At 38.4% G+C, this 23,648-nt stretch overlaps 1 protein-coding gene across 1 annotated transcript in view; it reads right to left on the bottom strand.

Annotated features, from left to right (window-relative positions):
* The window catches only part of LOC136256605 (uncharacterized), a 118,064-nt gene extending 95,883 nt beyond the window's left edge, over window positions 1-22,181 (bottom strand). The window contains exons 1-8 of the mRNA XM_066049588.1: window positions 22,082-22,181; window positions 19,380-19,628; window positions 14,049-19,298; window positions 9,622-9,810; window positions 9,376-9,567; window positions 2,166-2,354; window positions 1,916-2,107; window positions 524-715 (exon numbers count right to left, since the gene is read on the bottom strand). Of these exons, the coding sequence (XP_065905660.1) occupies window positions 524-715; window positions 1,916-2,107; window positions 2,166-2,354; window positions 9,376-9,567; window positions 9,622-9,810; window positions 14,049-19,298; window positions 19,380-19,628; window positions 22,082-22,181 (6,553 nt within the window). The remainder of the gene's footprint in view (window positions 1-523; window positions 716-1,915; window positions 2,108-2,165; window positions 2,355-9,375; window positions 9,568-9,621; window positions 9,811-14,048; window positions 19,299-19,379; window positions 19,629-22,081) is intronic.
* Between the last annotated feature and the right edge of the window lie 1,467 nt (window positions 22,182-23,648).

Consider the following 23,648-nt stretch of genomic DNA (forward strand, 5'->3'; position numbering starts at 1 on the left):
GTGGCTTCAAAGTTGGGAACCCCTAGGTATTTTGTCCCCAAGCCTCATGCAATTGGGAGCCACAATTTGTGGCTGATCATATCAATGGTCCTTTTACAAAATTGTATAGGAGAACCATGGAACCCTGCACAACTACCAAAACAACCACCATCATTGGACGGCGGTTGACAGGTGAACAATATCAGCTTGAAACAAATGGCTGATGGTTTGGGATTCTTTATTCAATGACCAACATTAAGTGTTGTTATGCACTTCTCAACTTTGTGTAAAATTATAGTTTGGTAAAAGTAGGTAATGATAGACCTTGGTGTAGTGGAAAAGAGGTATGTATAGCTACGCAACTATTAACAATTCTGTCTGTGCTTATGTGCACATATATGATATCTATAGTAAAAAATGGTCTTGTCTATTGCACCCTAGGGGTGTGCACTGTTTAAATATATGTAAAAGGTACACCACCCAGTTGGGTGTTGCCACACCAATTAGCATGTTATTGTAACTGTAAAATTTATGTGTTACACACCTCTGCCACATGTAACACTGGTACCATTAAACATTCCATCACTCTCACAGGTTATCATGTCATCACCAGCCTGTATCTCATACCCAGTGTTACAAAATATATCACAAGTGTCTTCATAAGAAAGAACTCCATCATCTCCAAGTGAACAATTGATCATTCCATTCATAGGATTAGAAGTCATTGAACAAGGAACTACAGTACATTAAAATGACTCAATTAACTAACAAAATGTATTGCAATAAATTAACATGCTTGGTGCTGATATAGCACAAGAACCAACCATTTCACTAAAGCTAACATGCTTCACAGTGAATTGAAGTTGGCACACCATGTGTAGGAGTACAATTGAACCAACCTGTTTGTAGAACTAAACACAGTGATGTCTAATCTATCATTACATAATCTATAAACTAAAGATTACGAGATCCATGCCATCTAAAAGTGTATGCTGACACTTACAAATTGAAAATGAAATATCTCCCTACCACTCCACTTCACTCATTACATGCATGTTGCAAAATCAACCATATATAAGGATGAAAAAGTTAAAGTCCAGATAAGGCTAGCATGAAGTTGCCACACTGCTCACAAAACTTGCTGCTGGGTCTGCTTTTGGCAGCTGGCTTTCTGATTGCAGGATGCGTCTACAGCTCTGCTATGCTTAGGAAAACAATCATGAACAGACAAGCAGGGCGCTGAAATTGTGAGATCTATTTATTTCGTGAGATTGTTGCCTTTAAGTGCCTCTGACAGGCTGTTTTGTGGTATATAGTGACTTCAAATAGCATTTCCATCCATTTTCAATTCTATCTATTGCCCATTCCACTATCCCTTATTCTCCACCTGTACGTCTGATGCAGCAACAGTCATGAAAAACTTATCTAAAATGGGGGAAACTCTAAGATTACCTTGGCCACTGGATGCTCTTAGAAGGCCATAAATAACTCCATTTTTGGAGACAATTTTGTACAGTATGTGTAGTTGCAAGGGGCCAAGGGCTGGTGCTTTATAACATGGTTGTGTAGACGTTTACCACTTTGCCTAGCGATTTCTGCAGTTACCTATTCCCCAAACTGATCTTCTGTGGATATATTTGCATTGAATGTTTAGTGTTGTCACATACTTCTCAGCTTTGTGGAAAATGTTGTGTGGTTAGAGTTAGGTAAAAATAGGCAATGACAGAGCTTGGTGCAGTTGAAAAGAGGTTTGTATAGCTATGCAATTACTAGCAATTGTTTGTGTTTATGCGTGCACATCTATAGTAAATGGTGGTCTTGTCTATTACATCCTGGTGGTGTGTATTGCTTGAAAACTACAAGTGCATACCACCCAGCTGGGTTTTGCCACACCAATTAACATGTTCTGTAACTGTAAAATTTACATGTTACACACCTCTGCCACATGTAGCACTGGTACCATTAAACATTCCATCACTCTGACAGGTTATCATGTCATCACCAGCCTGTATCTCATACCCAGTGTTGCAAAATGTATCACAAGTGTCTTCATAAGAAAGAACTCCATCATCTCCCAGTGAACAATTGATCATTCCATTCATAGGATTAGGAGGCATTGGACAAGTAACTGTAGGAAAAGATTTGAATTAATTAAACAGTGTAAATTAAACATGCACACAGTTTACCTCTATTACACATAGCCTCAGTTCCATTAAACATTCCATCACTTTGACAAGTCCTCATGGCATCACCAGGTAGCTTATAGCCAGTGTCACATGTAGCAGTACAAGTGTCTTCATAAGAAAGAACTCCATCATCTCCCAGTGAACAATTGATCATTCCATTCATAGGATTAGTGGGCATTGGACAAGTAACTACAGTACATGAAAATAACTCAACTAACTAACAAAATGTAATTGCAGTATTACAATATATTATAGTTAACAAGCTTGGTGCTGGCATAGAACAAGAACCAACCATACCACTGTAGCTAACATGCTTCACAGTGAATTGGAGTGGGCACACCATGTTTAGGAGTATAATTGTACAAAACGTCTTGTAGAACTGATGTCTGATTGATCATTATAAACTAAAGATCATGAGATCCAAGCCAACTAAAAGTGTATGCTGTTACTTACAAAATGAAAATGAAATATCTCCCTACTTTGCTCTTTGCAAAATCAACCATATGAATGAAAAAGCCTGTCCAGATAACACCAACAAGAAGGTGCTGCAATATCAAGATAACAAATTCCCCACAAAACATAAATTCAAATTGTTGGCTCTGCTTTTGGTAGCTGGCTTTCTGGTTGCCGGGTGCATCTACAGCTCTGCTGTGCCTAGGAACGCAACTACTAACAGACAAGCAGGGGTAATTTATATTTGTTTTCTGGCCTTAAAGTGCCACTAACAGGCTGTTTTGTGGCATTGTGTTTTCAGATACCATTTCCATATACTATATGTTATCCACTCCACTACCCCTTACTCTCTATAGGAATACTGTCCCAGATTAGCAACCTGCAACCCTCAGTAGAGTGCAAAATTATAAATGCACATAACTAATTTGACTGTATAGTATGGTGTTTTGACTGTCATCACAGTGCCTGCAATAACATTTAATATAATTGAGTATGGAATAATGACCTTATGAACACAGTGACTCATAATACCCCGTAAGACTCATAATAGCAACACTTATAATGCTCCAGAGAAAAGATCATGCAGCCTACCACACGGTAGGAAAAATTTTGACACTTTAGGATAGTGTAGTTTATATAATAGTTATATGGACACAATGTGGAGTCTATGGAATTTATAAACCACGAAGGCCAGAATCTGTAGCACACGAGCATAGCAAAGGTGCTACTAAGGGCCTGAAGGGTATATAAATTCCATAGACTCCACATTGTGTCCGTATAACTGCTTTAGACTCTATTTTATACTGCACTTAAATTAGTTACCTCTTCCATGGCTATTTCTACTGTACCATTGGTAAAAGTGGCTGGTTTTCTCACAATAATACTAATGCCATGGCAACCATGCATGTTCATGTGACACAATTTAGCGGTCCTCATTGCATTGTTGCATGTTAGGAATGTGTAGTCTGGTGCCGCCTGCCCTTTTACAAAGGGGGTGGGCAGCACCAGACAAATTCATTGGATAAACTTGTATATTAAACATATGTTATACTATTATTGTGCCTGAAGACGTGGAGTATATGTGACCCAGTCTGAGAAAACCGGGCTTATCGCCTATTTAAAAGTATCAAGAAATGTCGGTTTTAAGTATTTAGTGTGTTGCAGCTCGCCAATGGTTGAAGCTATGTGTACCAAATTTTCACACATGTTACACCAATTCCTTACCTTCCAGAGCATCCACTGGGCAAGTAGCCAACAACTAAGTTTCCCGCCATTTTAGATAGTTTTTAAACTGAGGTTGACTGTATCAGGCGAGCTGCAAATTGGGTGGGAGGCGGGGGCCCTGGAAGGCGGGCAAGATGTTGTTCAAAAATTGAAAAGGAAAGCCAAGGGATGTATTAGGCCAAGTTTTGGGCCAATGAGGTCTCAAAACTGGCTAAAATGAAAGGAAATTCACAGCAGAGGTACCTATTCAACACCACAGAGCTGTACAGCCACATACAGTCATCCCCAGGCTGACCAGAGCTCCACTAAGGCCCCACACCACACGTACGGATTGTCACTGGACTTGGGAAAAGCAGCCAGCAAAACCAGACCACTCAAGTCTAGCTGATTTTGATTGTGGAATTAGATAGTTTATTCATGTAGCTTTGTGTCCTGGGTGAAAAATCAAATCTACTGACATGGGCGATAAGACCGGTTTTCTCAGACTGGGTCACTTATTAGAAAACAAGGTGGAGTATCAGATTTAATACCCACCCAAAATAGCCTAAATAGAGTCTAAGGTTACACCTTCCCTACACATATGTCATATAGTGTGAACTATCAGGGTCACAGTAATAGGTGATAGCAGTAGTTTAAGATTATGTGAATCTTAACTACTACTATGACTACTCTATAGCTATGCAACTATTAGCAATGCTGTCTGTGTTTATGTACACATATACGATATCTACAGTAAATGATGGTCTTGTCTATTACACCCTGGGGGTGTGTACTGCACACCACCCAGCTGGGTGTTGCCACACTAATTAGCATGTTACCGTATCAAGACACACGGTAGTGTGTCGTGCGGCCCAAGTAGCCGGCGCGCCACACCGTGAGTATATTTACAGGAAGAAAGTAAACGCGATTTTCACACCTTTGTAGCTCCGTGATTCCTTATCCTATTAAAACCAAAGTTGCTACAGAAATGCCGGCGAGGTAGGGGAGTCCACATACCAAATTTGAAGAAAATTGCTCCAGCCATTTCCGAGATACTAGCGGCCAAAGTTTGGGTTTTTTTTCTTCGTTTTTTTCTTCTTCTACTTCTTCTTCTTTTCGCACACTTTGCAAAATTCGCAATAAAACACGAATGCGTGCTTGGATCGGGCTGAAATTTGGCACACTTAAAGGGCTCATTAAGGCGAATCTCAGTACCAAGTTTGGTAGGAATCCGATGAACATTCACGGAGTTATGACCGATTATCTGCGTAAAATAAGGTCGAAGGTCTGTCACGCCCACAGGGTAAACCGCTTGAAGGAATGAGCTGAAAATTGCTATGTAGATGGAGTAACTATCGTAGGAGTGCCTTTTTGTGGTTTGAAAGGACTCCAGTTAAAGGCCATCGAGATATGACACAAAACCCAACCTGTGTCACAATTACGCGATCGATTTTTATGAATAAAAGACTAATAGTTTTCACGCCTACCAGGCAAACCGCTTAGAGTAGTGAGCTGAAAATCGGTGTGTGGCTGGAATAATTATCATAGAAAGTCCGTGCAGTAGTACAGAAGAATCGGATTACAAACCACTGAGTTATGATTCCAAAGCCAACTACGTGTAGCATATGCGAAATCGAGATACTCTAATAGAACAGTCACCCTAATAAAGCATTCAGCTACGTTTATAACTTACTCCATTATAGAATTATATTACATTGCAAGTTATTCTGTAGGGAGTTCAGCTACATACAGTTAATCTTATAGACAATTCAGCTACAAGCAAGTCACCCTGTAGAGAATTCAGCTACAAATATGTTGCTGTAGAGATTCAGAACATTATAAGTCACACTGAAGAGAATTCAGCGATAAACAAGTCACCTTGTAGAGAGTTCAGCTACAACAAGTCACTCTGTAGAGAATTCAGCTACAAACAAATCACTGCGTAAAGGGTTCAGCTACAAAAAAAGCTACCCAGTAGAGAGTTCATCTAGATCAGCTACAAACAAGTCACTTTAAGCAATGTTCAGCTACAAGTAACTCACTCTGTAGAGAGTTCAGCTACAAACAAGTCACTCTGTAGTACAAACAAGTCACCGTGGAGAGAGAGTTCAGCAACCAATCAAAAAACCACCATGTAAAAGAGTTCAGCTATACAAACAAGATATAACTCTATAGAGAGATCAGGTAGAAACTTAACAGATCACACTGTAGAGAGTTCAGCTAGAAACAAGTCATCCAGACTAACTAGAGAGATCAACTAGAAAACATCACCTTGTAGAGAGTTCAAATCACCCTGCAGATAGTTCAGCTACAAACAAATCACCCTATAGAGAGATCAGCTAGAAGAAGTCACCCTGTAAAGAGTTTAGCTACAAAGAAACTACCATGTAGAGAATTCAGCTATGAACAGATCATCCTGTCGAGAGTTCAGCTAGAAACAAGTCATCCTGTAGAGAGATCAACTAGAAGAAGTTACCTTGTGGAGACTTCAGCTACAAAGAAACAACCATGTAGAAAGTTCAACTGCAAACAAATCAAACTGTACAGAGTTCAGCTACAAACAAATCACCCTCTAGAGAGATCAGCTAGAAACAAGTCACCTTGTAGAGAAATCAACTAGAAGAAGTTACCTTGTAGAGAGTTCAGCTGCAAACTAACCATCATGTAGAGAGTTCAGCTGCAAACAAATCACCTGTAGAGAGTTCAGCTACATACAAATCTCCCTGTAGAGAGATCAGCTAGAAGAAGCTATCTTGTAGAGAGTTCAGCTACAAAGAAACCACCATGTAGAGAGTTCAGCTGCAAACAAATCGAATTGTAGAGAGTTTAGCTACCAACAAATCACCATGTAGAGAGTTCAGCTAGAAACAAGTTATCCTGTAAAGAGATCAGCTAGAAGAGGTTACCTTGTAGAGTGTTCAGTTATGAACAAACCATCATGTAGAAAGTTCAGCTGCAAACGAATTACCCTGCAGAGAGTTCAGCTACGAGAAGATCACCCTATAGAGAGTTCAGCTAGAAGAAGTCACCTTGTAGAGAATTCAGCTGCAAAGAAACCACCATGTAGATAGTTCAGCTGTAAACAAATCATCCTGTAGAGAGTTCAGCTACGAACAGATCACCCGGTAGAGTTCAGCTAGAAACAAGTCACCCTGCAGAGAGATCAGCTAGAAACAAGTCATCCTGTAGAGAGACCAGCTAGAACAAGTCACTTTGTATGTAGAAAGTTCAGTTACAAAAAAAATCATCCTGTAGAGAGGTCAACTATATACAAACAAATCTCCCTGTAAAGAGATCAACTAGAAGAAGTTACCTTGTAGAGAGTTCAGCTACAAAGAAATCATCATGTAGAGAGTTAAGGTGCAAACAAATCACCTGTAGAGAGTTCAGCTACAAACAAATCTCTCTGTAGAGAGATCAGCTAGAAGAAGTTACCTTGTAGAGAGTTCAGCTACAAAGAAACCATCATGTAGAGAGTTCAGCTGCAAACGAATTACCCTGCAGAGAGTTCAGCTACGAGAAGATCACCCTATAGAGAGTTCAGCTAGAAGAAGTCACCTTGTAGAGAATTCAGCTGCAAAGAAACCACCATGTAGATAGTTCAGCTGTAAACAAATCATCCTGTAGAGAGTTCAGCTACGAACAGATCACCCGGTAGAGTTCAGCTAGAAACAAGTCACCCTGCAGAGAGATCAGCTAGAAACAAGTCATCCTGTAGAGAGACCAGCTAGAACAAGTCACTTTGTATGTAGAAAGTTCAGCTACAAAAAAAATCACCCTTTAGAGAGGTCAGCTACAAACAAATCTCCCTGTAGAGAGATCAGCTAGAAGAAGTTACCTTGTAAAGAGTTCAGCTACAAAGAAACCATCATGTAGAGAGTTCAGCTGCAAACAAATCACCTGTAGAGAGTTCAGCTACAAACAAATCACCCTCTAGAAAGATCAGCTAAAAGAAGTCACCCTGTAGAGAGTTCAGTTATAAAGAAACCACCATGTAGAGAATTCAGCTACAAACTAGTGACCTTGTAGAGACATCAGTTACCTTGTAGAGAGTTCAGCTACAAAGAAACCATCATGTAGAAAGTTCAGCTGCAAACAAATCACCTGTAGAGAGTTCAGCTACAAACAAATCTCCCTGTAGAAAGGTCAGCTAGAAGAAGTCACCTTGTAGAGAGTTCAGCTACAAAGAACCATCATGTAGAGAGTTCAGCTGCAAATAAATCTCCCTGTAGAGAGATCAGCTAGAAGAAGTTTCCTTGTAGAGAGTTCAGCTACAAACAAATCACCCTGTAGAAAGAACAGCTAGAAGAAGTTACCTTGTGGAGAGTTCAGCTACAAAGAAACCATCATGTAGAGAGTTAAGGTGCAAACAAATCACCTGTAGAGAGTTCAGCTACAAACAAATCTCTCTGTAGAGAGATCAGCTAGAAGAAGTTACCTTGTAGAGAGTTCAGCTACAAAGAAACCATCATGTAGAGAGTTCAGCTGCAAACAAATCACCTGTAGAGAGTTCAGCTACAAACAAATCTCCCTGTAGAAAGGTCAGCTAGAAGAAGTCACCTTGTAGAGAGTTCAGCTACAAAGAACCATCATGTAGAGAGTTCAGCTGCAAAGAAATCACCTGTAGAGAGTTCAGCTACAAACAAATCTCCCTGTAGAGAGATCAGCTAGAAGAAATTACCTTGTAGAGAGTTCAGTTACAAAGAAACCACCATGTAGAGAGTTCAGCTGCAAAGAAATCACCCTGTAGAAAATTCAGCCACAAACAAATTGCCCTGTACAAAGATCAGTTAGAAGAAGTTACCTTGTAGAGAGTTCAGCTACAAAGAAACCATTCTGTAAAGAGCTCAGCTGCAAACAAATCACCTGCACAGAATTCAGCTACAAACAAACCACCCTGTAGAGAGATCAGCTAGAAGAAGTTACTTGTAGATTGATCAGCTACAAACAATGCACCCTGTAGAGAGAGCAGCAAAAGGAAGTCACTTTGTAGAGTGTTCGGTTACAAAGAAACCACCATGGAGAGTTCTGTAATAAATATATGTATTATATATATAATTTGTACATTTACTGATAAAATCAGAAATATTTAAAGTACATCTGCTTCCTCTTTTCTTCTTCCTGTTGAAAAGAAAAAAAGACAGGTTAAAAAGTCCCAAAGCCGACCTATGGCCGGCTTTGGGGTATACAAATACAAAAAGAAGTGAAATCTAATCCAAAACAGCCAGCTGTAAAAAAAGTGTGCGGCCCTCAAAAAGGCTATGGTGAAAAAAGATGTGAAATCCAAGGTGGCGGCCAAGAAATGGCTGTGATGGTAGGTTAATGGTAAAAATTTTAATAACGACAATTCAGGTGAATTTTGTGCCAATTGACCAAGCGGCACCAAATTCACCTGAATTGTCATTATTAAAATTTTTACCATTAACCTACCATCACAGCCATTTCTTGGCCGCCACCTTGGATTTCACATCTTTTTTCACCATAGCCTTTTTGAGGGCCGCACACTTTTTTTACAGCTGGCTGTTTTGGATTAGATAATTTATATGTTACATACCTCTGCCACATGTAGCACTGGTACCATTAAACATTCCATCACTCTGACAGGTTATCATGTCATCACCAGCCTGTATCTCATACCCAGTGTTACAAAATATATCACAATTGTCTTCATAAGAAAGAACTCCATCATCTCCCAGTGAACAATTGATCATTCCATTCATAGGATTAGGGGGTATTGAACAAGGAACTGAATGAAAAGACTTGAATTAACTATACAGTGTAAAACATGTGTATAGTTTACCTCTACTACACATAGCCTCAGTTCCATTAAATATCCCATCACTTTGACAAGTCCTCATGGCATCACCAGTTAGCACATACCCAGAGTCACATGTAGCAGTACAAATGTCTTCATAAGAAAGAACTCCATCATCGCTCAATAAACAACTGATCATTCCATTCATAGGATTAGGTGGCATTGGACAAGTAACTACATGAAAATGACTCAACTAACTTAATTTTTACTAGTATTTTAAAAGAATTGTTAATGAAGTAGCAATAAATAGTAGTGAAGCAAGAGGTGAATGTATTACAGCATAGCTCAGTGGGAAGTCCCTACTTTGGCATTCATAGGTATTGAGCAAGGAATTACAGTATGTGTAAATGACTCAATTATGTAATTTATTGTGTTACAATAAACTGAAATTAACATGCTTGGTGCTGGCACAGAAGATGAACCAACCATATCACTGAAGCTAACATGCTTCACAGTGAATTGTAGTTGGCACACCATGTGTAGGAGTACAATTAAACGAAGCTGTTTTAGAACTAAACACAGTGATGTGTACTTTATGTATATGTTAAAGCATAGCCGTGAGTGCTATACGAAAAATGAAGTACGAGGCGTGCGGCCGAGATGCTAATAAAGCACGAGGCGAAGCCGGGTGGTTTATTAACATTGAGGCCAAGCGCCGAGTACTTTATTTTTCATATAGCACGAACAAGGCTATGCTTTAAATGATTTATGGAACTTTCTATAGTATGTTCACGTTGAGCTGAATCCTGAAAAACAGCTAAAAATTAAAAGTGGATTTTTTCTCAACAGAGTTACCATTTCAGCCAACCAGATGATCATTGGTAACAGCAAAGGTGTCAACAACAGACACGTACGGTTTGGCTCCACTACAAGTTCGGGAAAGGGCTGTAATGGACACTGTATTTATATGGCTTCCCCATAGGAAATGTATTGTGAAAATTTTAATTGGCCGTAAATATTATGTCAAACATTTGAACAAAAAGATATTGAAATATTTTTAGCGGGTCAAGCAGTACTACAAATGAGCCAAGTTTCAAGATTGTGTGTAATTGCATCCATGAGTTATTAAATGTTTTTGAGGATTCAGCTCAACGTGAACATACTATAGTTGTGTAGCTTCACCATACACTAGGACTCGTAATTAACACACGTTGCACGAACTATTAGCAGCCTGAACGCACACTAACTAGTTTAACAAAGTAACTCACACGTATTTCACCATAGTTTGGCATGGTAGACGTTCATCTCATATTTTGGCAGGTTTTGCTCGCAACCCACAATCAATTTTATTGTGAGTCACAGTGAAATAATTCCGTGATATCTCCAGGACTTGTCCGTTTACATTAACAAACGTAACAGAAACGTCACCTTCTCCCACCCATCATCGAAGCATTTAGGTACGTCTATAAAAGCAATCCAGTGGTAAAACTTTTATTGGCTGGGGTGATTGATCACTCAGTGCGGCGAGGCTATCAGCCTTCACCGGCGTGGGTGATTAGTCATACTGGCACGAGCCCCGCAGGCTATTAGCTTGCACTAAGGCACATGGGAAACTGTGCTTTATTGCCCACAAAGAGTGCTTTATTCGTTCATTAAAGCACTGTTGACCGGCTGAGAGTGTACTTTATGAAATTTAAAGTACACTTTTTCCTTTGATCTGGCCCACACAAAGTTCTATAACATTACATAATCTATAAACGATCACAAAATCCAGGCCATCTAAAAGTGTATGCTGATACTTTCAAATTAAAAATGAAATATCTCCCTACTACTTATCTCATTACGTGTCACTAATGTGATGGAATATACAAAATAAACCATGTGGATGAAAAAAGCCTAAGTCCAGATAAGACCAGCATAAAGTTGCGGTATTACTCACAAAACTTGCCTTCAAATTGTTGGGTCTGCTTTTAGCAGCTGACTTTCTGATTGCTGGATACGTCAACAGCTCAGCTATGCCCAGGAATGTGAATATGAACAGATGAGAAGAGTGCTGAAAGTGCGAGTCATATGAGATTGTTACCTTTAAGTGCCCCTGACAGGCTATTTTATGGCATGGTGACTTCAAATACTGTAGCATGTAGCATTCAGTTCCATCTATTTTCAATCCTATCTGTTGCCCACTCCACTACCCCTTACTCTCCACCTGAACTCCTGATGTAGCAACACTCATGAAAAACTGGTGGGAAACTCTAGGATTACCTTGACCACTTGATACTCTTGGAAGGCCATATATAATCCACAATTTTGTACAGTGTATGTCGTTATAAGGGCTAGTGAGTTACAATTTATAGTTGTAACATGGGACGAGTGATTTGCCTGTTACGTATGCCCAAAACCTGAGAACATACATATAGGCAAATCACGAGTGCCCATGTTACAGCTAATATATATGTGACCCAATCTGGGAAAACCAGTCTTATCACCCATGTCAGCAGATTCGATTTTTCACCCAGCTACATGAATACACTATCTAATTCCACAATCAAAATCAGCTAGACTTGAGTGGTCTGGTTTTGCTGGCTGCTTTTCCCAAGCCCAGTGGCGATCCGTACGTGTGGTGTGGGGCCTTAGTGGAGCTCTGGTCAGCCTGGGGATGGCTGTATGTGGCTGTACAGCCCTCTGGTGTTGAATAAGTACCTCTGCTATGAATTTCCTTTCATTTAAACCAATTTTGAGACCTGAATGGCCCAAAACTTGGCCCAATTCATCACTACGCCTTCCTTTTCAACTTTTGAACACCACGTTGACCGCCTTCCAGGTCTCCCACCTCCCACCCCTTTTGGAGCTCACCTGATACAGTCAACCTCAGTTTAAAAACTATCTAAAATGGCGGGAAACTTAGTTGTTGGCTACTTGCACAGTGGATGCTCTGGAAGGTAAGGAATTGGTGTAAAACGTGTGAAAATTTGCTTCAACCATTGGCAAGCTACAACACCCTAAATACATAAAAGAGGCATTTCTCAATACTTTTACTAAATAGGCGATAAGACCTGTTTTCCCAGACTGGGTCACATATGTAATACTTCTGATAGCCTTGATGCCAATACGAGTGTAACAACTGGATTCATTTTATATGCATGCCTGAAAGATTTGATTCTGGTTAGGCAGCAAGTATCGTTGTATCTACAATTGTTATAACAAACGGATGAGTTCTACGGATATCACAGAAAAGTCGAGTAAGGCAAATTTTGGGGAATTTACAGGTGTTTAATGCTTTCGCATTGTGTAAAGACTAATCACAACGTATACTAAAGGCCTAAAGGGGTAAGCTTTGTTATAGAGTGGTTAACTTGTATCGTCCATAATGATGGCATGTCCACATTCAAAAACGTGCAGATACGTTTGTGAATGCACTGTATTACTAGTTCTCACCTTAAGTAACATTTCCAAATTTGTAGAATGGTAAGTATACTGAAATGCCTTTATTTCAGTGCTTCTTGTGACAGCACTTCAATTAGAAGTAATCATCATGTGAGCATTGATTTATTCCCACAATTGATTTCAGTCTGAGCTTGTATAAAACAAACAGAGGATGGTACCACTACCTCATCCACATCAAGGCTATGCTTGCTTTGATGAAAGTGGCTTGCTCTTTTAGAAGTGCAACCACTTTCCTGGAATACATTTCAGTGTACACTGGTAGATGTCTCCCTGTAAAGAGGTATGTAATCCAAAACAGCCAAGCTGTAAAAAAAGAGTGCGGTCCTCTTGGCACAAAATTCACCTGAATTGTCGTCATTAAATTTTTTACCGTTAACCTACCATCAGAGCCATTTCTTGGCCGCCACCTTGGATTTCACATCTTTTTTCACCATAGCCTTTTAGAGGGCCGAACTCTTTTTACACCTTGGCTGTTTTGGATTAGATTGCTATGCCATGCCAAAGTAGGAATGTCCCACTGAGCTATGCTGTAATAACTATCATCGTTCATATCTTGTTTCACTACATTTTATCGCTTGGATCCCTGCTTCATTTTTAAATTTATAATTTTTAATATACTAGTGGGTATATAGATGGAGTCATTGTGGTATTGGATTCGGTGATGGATGGCAGCAGGTAACAATTGCTACAATTATCAATAAGAACGGACAAGCCTGGGTTATCATGGAAACCTGTTTATTATTAAGTGTCACAATCGATTGTCTGCTTTAGGCAAACACAATCAGTTCTGGGTACCCAAATCATCAGCGACCAACAGAAAGACCACTACATTTAAACTACAGTATGGTGAAACATATTAGGTTGCTGCATTAAGCTGGTTTGTACATATATATTTTCTGTTGCATCTTGTTAGATGCATAATGTATTATGTCAACTACACGACCTTGGCTTGAACAGCTAACTATCTCTGCAATAATATATAGTACATGCACTATACAAGATACATGCTCATCACACTGTTTACTTACTAGTTTCACAATGATTTCCACTAAAGCCAATCGTACAATTACAAATGAAAGAGTTAACCCCATCTGTACAAGTTCCATTATTCATACAAAGATTAGGATCACAATCATCTATGTTAGTTGAACAGTTCTCTCCAGTTAAACCATCAACACAATTACAGGTGAAAGAGTTAACTCCATCAGTACAAGTTCCATTATTCATACAAGGATTTGGAACACAATCATTTATGTTAGTTGAACAGTTCTCTCCAGTTAAACCATCAACACAATTACAGGTGAAAGAGTTAACTCCATCAGTACAAGTTCCATTATTCAGACAAGGATTAGGAACACAATCATTTATGTTAGTTGAACAGTTCTCTCCAGTTAAACCATCAACACAATTACAGGTGAAAGAGTTAACTCCATCTGTACAAGTTCCATTATTCACACAAGGATTAGGAACACAATCATCTACGTTAGTTGAACAATTCTCTCCAGTAAAACCATTGACACAATTGCACGTGAAAGAATTAACTCCATCAGTACAAGTTCCATTATTCATGCAAGGATTAGGAACACAATCATTTACGTTAGTTGAACAGTTCTCTCCAGTAAAACCATCTACACAGTTACATGTGAAAGAGTTAACTCCATCTGTACAAGTTCCATTATTCACACAAGGATTAGGAACACAATCATCCACATTAGTTGAGCAATTCTCTCCAGTAAAACCATCCACACAATTGCATGTGAAAGAGTTAACTCCATCTGTACAAGTTCCATTATTCATACAAGGATTAGGATCACAATCATCTATGTTAGTTGTACAGTTCTCTCCAGTAAAACCATCCACACAATTGCATGTGAAAGAGTTAACCCCATCTGTACAAGTTCCATTATTCATACAAGGACTAGGGTCACAATCATCTATGTTAGTTGTACAATTCTTTCCAGTAAAACCATCGACACAATTGCATGTGAAAGAATTAACTCCATCTGTGCAAGTTCCATTATTCATACAAGGATTTGGATCACAATCATCTATGTTAGTTGTACAATTCTCTCCAGTAAAACCATCGACACAATTGCACATGAAAGAATTAACTCCATCTGTACAAGTTCCATTATTCATACAAGGATTTGGATCACAATCATCTATGTTAGTTGTACAGTTCTCTCCAGTAAAACCATTGACACATTTGCACATGAAAGAATTAACTCCATCTGTACAAGTTCCATTACTCATACAAGGATTTGGATCACAATCATCTATGTTAGTTGTACAGTTCTCTCCAGTAAAACCGTCCACACAATTACATGTGAAAGAATTAACTTCATCTGTACAAGTTCCATTATTCATACAAGGATTAGGATCACAATCATCTATGTTAGTTGAACAGTTCTCTCCAGTTAAACCATCAACACAATTACAGGTGAAAGAGTTAATTCCATCTGTACAAGTTCCATTATTCAGACAAGGATTTGGAACACAATCATCTACGTTAGTTGAACAATTCTCTCCAGTAAAACCGTCCACACAATTGCATGAGAAAGAGTTAACCCCATCTGTACAAGTTCCATTATTCATACAAGGATTAGGATCACAATCATCTATGTTAGTTGTACAATTCTCTCCACTAAAACCATCAACACAATTACATGTGAAAGAGCTAACTCCATCTGTACAAGTTCCATTATTCATACAAGGATTTGGATCACAATCATCTGTGTTAGTTGTACAATTCTTTTCAGTAAAACCATCGACACAATTGCACAGGAAAGAATTAACTCCATCTGTACAAGTTCCATTATTCATACAAGGATTAGGATCACAATCATCTATGTTAGTTGTACAATTCTCTCCAGTAAAACCATCGACACAATTGCACATGAAAGAATTAACTCCATCAGTACAAGTTCCATTATTCATACAAGGATTAGGAACACAATCATCTATGTTAGTTGTACAATTCTCTCCACTAAAACCATCAACACAATTACATGTGAAAGAATTAACTCCATCTGTACAAGTTCCATTATTCATACAAGGATTAGGAACACAATCATCTACGTTAGTTGAACAATTCTCTCCAGTAAAACCATCAACACAATTGCACGTGAAAGAATTAACTCCATCTGTACAAGTTCCATTATTCATACAAGGATTAGGAACACAATCATCTACGTTAGTTGAACAATTCTCTCCAGTTAAACCATCAACACAATTACAGGTGAAAGAGTTAATTCCATCAGTACAAGTTCCATTATTCAGACAAGGATTAGGAACACAATCATTTATGTTAGTTGAACAGTTCTCTCCAGTTAAACCATCAACACAATTACAGGTGAAAGAGTTAACTCCATCAGTACAAGTTCCATTATTCAGACAAGGATTAGGAACACAATCATTTATGTTAGTTGAACAGTTCTCTCCAGTTAAACCATCAACACAATTACAGGTGAAAGAGTTAATTCCATCTGTACAAGTTCCATTATTCACACAAGGATTAGGAACACAATCATCTACGTTAGTTGAACAATTCTCTCCAGTAAAACCATTGACACAATTGCACGTGAAAGAGTTAACCCCATCTGTACAAGTTCCATTATTCATACAAGGATTTGGATCACAATCATCTGTGTTAGTTGTACAATTCTTTTCAGTAAAACCATCGACACAATTGCACATGAAAGAATTAACTCCATCTGTACAAGTTCCATTATTCATACAAGGATTAGGATCACAATCATCTATGTTAGTTGAACAGTTCTCTCCAGTTAAACCATCAACACAATTACAGGTGAAAGAGTTAATTCCATCTGTACAAGTTCCATTATTCAGACAAGGATTTGGAACACAATCATCTACGTTAGTTGAACAATTCTCTCCAGTAAAACCGTCCACACAATTGCATGTGAAAGAGTTAACCCCATCTGTACAAGTTCCATTATTCATACAAGGATTAGGATCACAATCATCTATGTTAGTTGTACAATTCTCTCCACTAAAACCATCAACACAATTACATGTGAAAGAGCTAACTCCATCTGTACAAGTTCCATTATTCATACAAGGATTTGGATCACAATCATCTGTGTTAGTTGTACAATTCTTTTCAGTAAAACCATCGACACAATTGCACATGAAAGAATTAACTCCATCTGTACAAGTTCCATTATTCATACAAGGATTAGGATCACAATCATCTATGTTAGTTGTACAATTCTCTCCAGTAAAACCATCGACACAATTGCACATGAAAGAATTAACTCCATCAGTACAAGTTCCATTATTCAGACAAGGATTAGGAACACAATCATTTATGTTAGTTGAACAGTTCTCTCCAGTTAAACCATCAACACAATTACAGGTGAAAGAGTTAACTCCATCTGTACAAGTTCCATTATTCACACAAGGATTAGGAACACAATCATCTACGTTAGTTGAACAATTCTCTCCAGTAAAACCATTGACACAATTGCACGTGAAAGAATTAACTCCATCAGTACAAGTTCCATTATTCATGCAAGGATTAGGAACACAATCATTTACGTTAGTTGAACAGTTCTCTCCAGTAAAACCATCTACACAGTTACATGTGAAAGAGTTAACTCCATCTGTACAAGTTCCATTATTCACACAAGGATTAGGAACACAATCATCCACATTAGTTGAGCAATTCTCTCCAGTAAAACCATCCACACAATTGCATGTGAAAGAGTTAACTCCATCTGTACAAGTTCCATTATTCATACAAGGATTAGGATCACAATCATCTATGTTAGTTGTACAGTTCTCTCCAGTAAAACCATCCACACAATTGCATGTGAAAGAGTTAACCCCATCTGTACAAGTTCCATTATTCATACAAGGACTAGGATCACAATCATCTATGTTAGTTGTACAATTCTTTCCAGTAAAACCATCGACACAATTGCACGTGAAAGAATTAACTCCATCTGTGCAAGTTCCATTATTCATACAAGGATTTGGATCACAATCATCTATGTTAGTTGTACAATTCTCTCCAGTAAAACCATCGACACAATTGCACATGAAAGAATTAACTCCATCTGTACAAGTTCCATTATTCATACAAGGATTTGGATCACAATCATCTATGTTAGTTGTACAGTTCTCTCCAGTAAAACCATTGACACAATTGCACATGAAAGAATTAACTCCATCTGTACAAGTTCCATTATTCACACAAGGATTTGGATCACAATCATCTACGTTAGTTGAACAATTCTCTCCAGTAAAACCATCAACACAATTGCACGTGAAAGAATTAACTCCATCAGTACAAGTTCCATTATTCATACAAGGATTTGGATCACAATCATCTATGCTAGTTGTACAATTCTCTCCAGTTAAACCATCAACACAATTACATGTGAAAGAGTTAACTCCATCTGTACAAGTTCCATTATTCATACAAGGATTTGGATCACAATCATCTATGTTAGTTGTACAGTTCTCTCCAGTAAAACCGTCCACACAATTACATGTGAAAGAATTAACTCCATCTGTACAAGTTCCGTTATTCATACAAGGATTAGGATCACAATCATCTATGTTAGTTGTACAATTCTGTCCAGTAAAACCATCAACACAGTTGCATGTGAAAGAATTAACTCCATCTGCACAAGTTCCATTATTCATACAAGGATTTGGATCACAATCATCTATGTTAGTTGTACAGTTCTCTCCAGTAAAACTGTCCACACAATTACATGTGAAAGAATTAACTCCATCTGTACAAGTTCCGTTATTCATACAAGGATTAGGATCACAATCATCTATGTTAGTTGTACAATTCTGTCCAGTAAAACCATCAACACAGTTGCATGTGAAAGAATTAACTCCATCTGTACAAGTTCCATTATTCATACAAGGATTTGGATCACAATCATCTGTGTTAGTTGTACAGTTCTCTCCAGTAAAACCGTCCACACAATTACATGTGAAAGAGTTAACTCCATCTGTACAAGTTCCATTATTCATACAAGGATTTGGATCACAACCATCTATGTTAGTTGTACAGTTCTCTCCAGTAAAACCGTCCACACAATTACATGTGAAAGAATTAACTCCATCTGTACAAGTTCCATTATTTATACAAGGATTAGGATCACAATCATCTATGTTAGTTGTACAATTCTGTCCAGTAAAACCATCAACACAGTTGCATGTGAGAGAATTAACTCCATCTGTACAAGTTCCATTATTCATACAAGGATTTGGATCACAATCATCTATGTTAGTTGTACAGTTCTCTCCAGTAAAACCGTCCACACAATTACATGTGAAAGAGTTAACTCCATCTGTACAAGTTCCATTATTCATACAAGGATTTGGATCACAATCATCTATGTTAGTTGTACAATTCTCTCCAGTAAAACCATCAACACAGTTGCACATGAAAGAGTTAACTCCAACTGTACAAGTTCCATTATTCATACAAGGATTAGGATCACAATCATCTATATTGGTTGTACAATTCTGTCCAGTAAAACCATCGACACAGTTGCATATGAAAGAATTAACTCCATCTGTACAAGTTCCATTATTCATACAAGGATTAGGGTCACAGAAACCTGCAGTATGTTTATCACACAGAATATCTCATCAATGGCAAATTAATAGGCTTTGTATTCAGTTAATATGTCATGTAATCTAATATACTGTTACAGTACTTGACATGCATGTAGTGCTTGTAAGCAAGTAAGCAAGTACTGTATCAAAATATAAATGTCATGAGAAGTGCAATTTGCATGGAAATTTTGATATATTTTAAGTGGGTAAAAGCAATAAGCAAATGCTGACATAATAAGTGCATTGAGGCAGTATAAAAATTAATGTCACACCACATCACGTATACAGTAATGTTACTTATTAGTAAACAGTGAATCCTACTGTGGTATTATGGTTTACTTAATGGTAACCCTATGCAGTCAGCCTTGGGCATAACGTGCTACTTTTGTAACGCGTTACATAGTATTATTACATAATGCAGCAACGAAGTAATATAACGCGCTACCTACATTTACAATGCTAGTAATATCTAAAAGATAGTTACTTCACATATGTAATGAGTTACTAAAGTAGCGCATAACTACTCGTTACTGTAAGATTATTACCTAATGAAGTATCTTTATACATTTTGTAATATGCAATCTAATCCAAAACAGCTAAGCTGTAAAAAAAGAGTGTGGCCCTTAAAAAGGCTATGGTGAAAAAAGATGTGAAATCCAAGGTGGCGGCCAAGAAATGGCTGTAATGGTAGATTAATGGTACAAATTTTATTAACGACAATTCAGGTGAATTTTGGTGCCACTTGTTCTTGGCACAAAACTCACCTGAATTGTTGTTGTTAAAATTTTTACCATTAACCTACCATCACAGCCATTTCTTGGCCGCCACCTTGGATTTCACATCTTTTTTCACCATATCCATTTTGAGGGCCGCACTCTTTTTTACAGCTTGGCTGTTTTGGATTAGATTACACTTCTTTTTGTATTTGTATACCCCAAAGCCAGCCTATGGCCGGCTTTGGGGCTTTTTAAACCTATCTTTTTTTTTTTTTTTTACCACAGGAAGAAGAAAAGATGAAGCAGATGTTAAATACTTTAAATATTTCTGATTTAGTAAAATTGTACAAATTATATATATATCAAACGGTACGGTCGTACCGTTTAAGTAGGAATCCATGTGAAATTTTTGCGCGCCGCCCAAAATCGCGCCTTTAAAATCATCCTAGAGATATCTTACACAGGGGCGTAGGCAGGGGGGTTCAGATGGTTCAGACGAACTCCCCTTTCAGAGGCAGATTTTTTAAAATTAAAAATCACACCAAATCTTACAGCCCTGGAGCTCTCCGGTAGCTACTTGCCCACTGGCGCTCCTCTGTACTACTCCTGAGGGTCACATCACATTAATGCTGAACCATTGAAAAGCATACCTATTGCATCAGATGATCAATTGCACACGTGATGCATGGTTGAAATGGCGCGAGTGAAATGGCAAAGGACTGTTCAATGGTCGGTTGAGACATATTACAAGGCAGCAGCTGATAAATTTGAGTGGTCATGTTATACATGTGTCAGGTTAGCACAAACTGTGAATTGTTGATGTATATTTACTTGACGAATGGTTTGTTTATTTGTTACATGTTGTGGGCACGTGATGTCTCGAACATATTGGAGTACAAGCCAAGTCTGAAGTTGCTGACCATCAACAGGAGGACCGGCCGAGAATAATGTATCTGGAAAGAAGTATTGCCAACTAAGGGACTCGAGTGTGGAGGGCTTCCGTGTGTTAGGAAATTGAAGTTGGCTGTCAGTATGCTGTCTGGAAGTGAAGATTAGTTAGTTTTACAACAGCTAGGTTTATAGTTTCTATAAGCTGCATAAACAGCAGTGTGTAGGTTTTAGCTAGTTAGATGCATAAACAGCACCTTTTAATGTTACTGCCTAAGGGCACATTTTGTGTATGCATCATTTTCATCCAAACATGGACTAGGGGAAGCACCCAGGCCTTCCCCGAAAGACATTCCACTTTAAATCCGAACCCCCTTTAAAAAAGTCCTGGCTACGCCCCTGATCTTACAAGACGAAAATCACTTTTACGGAATAGTACTAGTCCATATAATACATAAAACAGCATTAAATACAACAAAACGCTTACAGGTGGCCGGATACAGAATTTTAAAAATCGCCAAAACTTTGAATTTTAGACTGACTGCCTGACTGATCACAGTCGCAAGCCTAGAGGCCAAACGAAGCAGTGCACGGCAACCATTTTACGAAACACTAGCAAACTCACCAGTGGGATGTGCCTTTTGGGGTTCCGACGAGTGTGTGCCCTCTGCGCCTTGTCTTTTCTTTTATCTTCAATCAGGCTGCTTGTCTTCTTCTTCATCCAACGAAACCATATCGAGGCGTTAATTTTCCGTATCAACACTTTCTTTAAGCAGCATAATAGACGCCATAAGATTATTTAAGGCGCTTAGACTACGCTACTGTACAGAGGAATAGATTATATTCCTTACTGATATAATCTATGACGGAGGGTACTGTATGAGGTACTGGTACTAGCTGGATAGCTTCACGATGGGTCACAAGACCATGCCCATTCTTCATTCTACGCATTATCGATCTACCGATTGAAACCACAATGACACACCCCTTTTGCGCTAGCTGTATTTTAGTGACCACACACCTTCAATTTGGAAGGCTAACTCAACATACTCTATAATCGATTGAAACCACGCCCCTTTATGGGCAAGCGCACATCTTGCAGGCTGCCTCGAGATACTCAAACACAGCAGTCACCCTAATAGAACAGTCACATGTTTATAGCTAGCTGTATGCTTTAACAAAAAAACTAAACAAGCTAGTATATTAAAAATTATAAATTTAAAAATAAAGTAGGAATCCAAGCAATAAAAAGTAGCGAAACAAGAGAAGAACGATGGTAGCCATTACAGCATAGCTCGGTGGGAAATTCCTACTTTGGCATTGACCACAAAATAATGGCTATATCATGCCAAAGTATGGATTTCCCACCGAGCTATGCTGTAATGGCTACCATCGTTCTCTTGTTTCGCTACTTTTTATTGCTTGGATTCCTACTTTATTTTTAAATTTATAATTTTTAATATACTAGTATATATATGATTTGTTTGTAGCTGAACTCTCTACAGGTGATTTGTTTACAGCTGAACTCTCTACATGATGGTTTCTTTGTAGCTGAACTCTCTACAAGGTAACTTCTCCTAGCTGATGTCTCTACAGGGTCACCTGTTTGTAGTTGAACTCTCCACATGATGATTTATTTGTAGCTAAACTCTCTACAAGGTAACTTCTTCTAGCTGATGTCCCTACAGGATCACTAGTTTGTAGCTGAACTCTTTACATGGTGGTTTCTTTGTAACTGATCTCTCTACAGGGTAACTTCTTCTAGCTGATCTCTGCACAGGGTGAATTGTTTGTAGCTGATCTCTCTACAGGGTGATTTGTTTGTAGCTGAACTCTCTCCAGGTGATTTGTTTGCAGCTGAACTCTCTACATGATGGTTTCTTTGTAGCTGAACTCTTTACAAGGCAACTTCTTCTAGCTGATCTCTCTACAGGGCGATTTGTTTGTAGCTGAACTCTCTACAAGGTGACTTCTTCTAGCTGAACTATCTCTTTCCGTAGTTGAACTCCCTACAAGGTAACTTCTCCTAGCTGATCTCTCTACAGGCTACTTGTTTCTAGCTGATCTCCTGAATTCTTTTCAGGGTGACTGCTCTATTAGGATGACTGCTCTATTAGAGTATCTCGATCTCGTACTTGCTACACCAAGTTGGATTTCGTGTTATAACTCCGTGGCTTTAAATCTGATTCTTCTACACCATTGAAGAGCCTTTCTAAGATGATTACTCCATCTGTACAGCGATTTTCAGAGCACTACCCCAAGCGGTTTATCTGGTAAGCGTGGCAAGTAGTCACTTTTCATTAGCTAATCTCAATTGCATAATTGTTACACACTTTTTTTTATTCGTTGTATCTTCCTGGTTTTTAGCTCGATTTCTTTCAAACCACTAAAGGTTGAGGTTCAATAGTTAACCTATTC

Source organism: Dysidea avara, chromosome 5 (genome assembly GCF_963678975.1).
Source record: "Dysidea avara chromosome 5, odDysAvar1.4, whole genome shotgun sequence".
NCBI classification, from domain to species: domain Eukaryota; kingdom Metazoa; phylum Porifera; class Demospongiae; order Dictyoceratida; family Dysideidae; genus Dysidea; species Dysidea avara.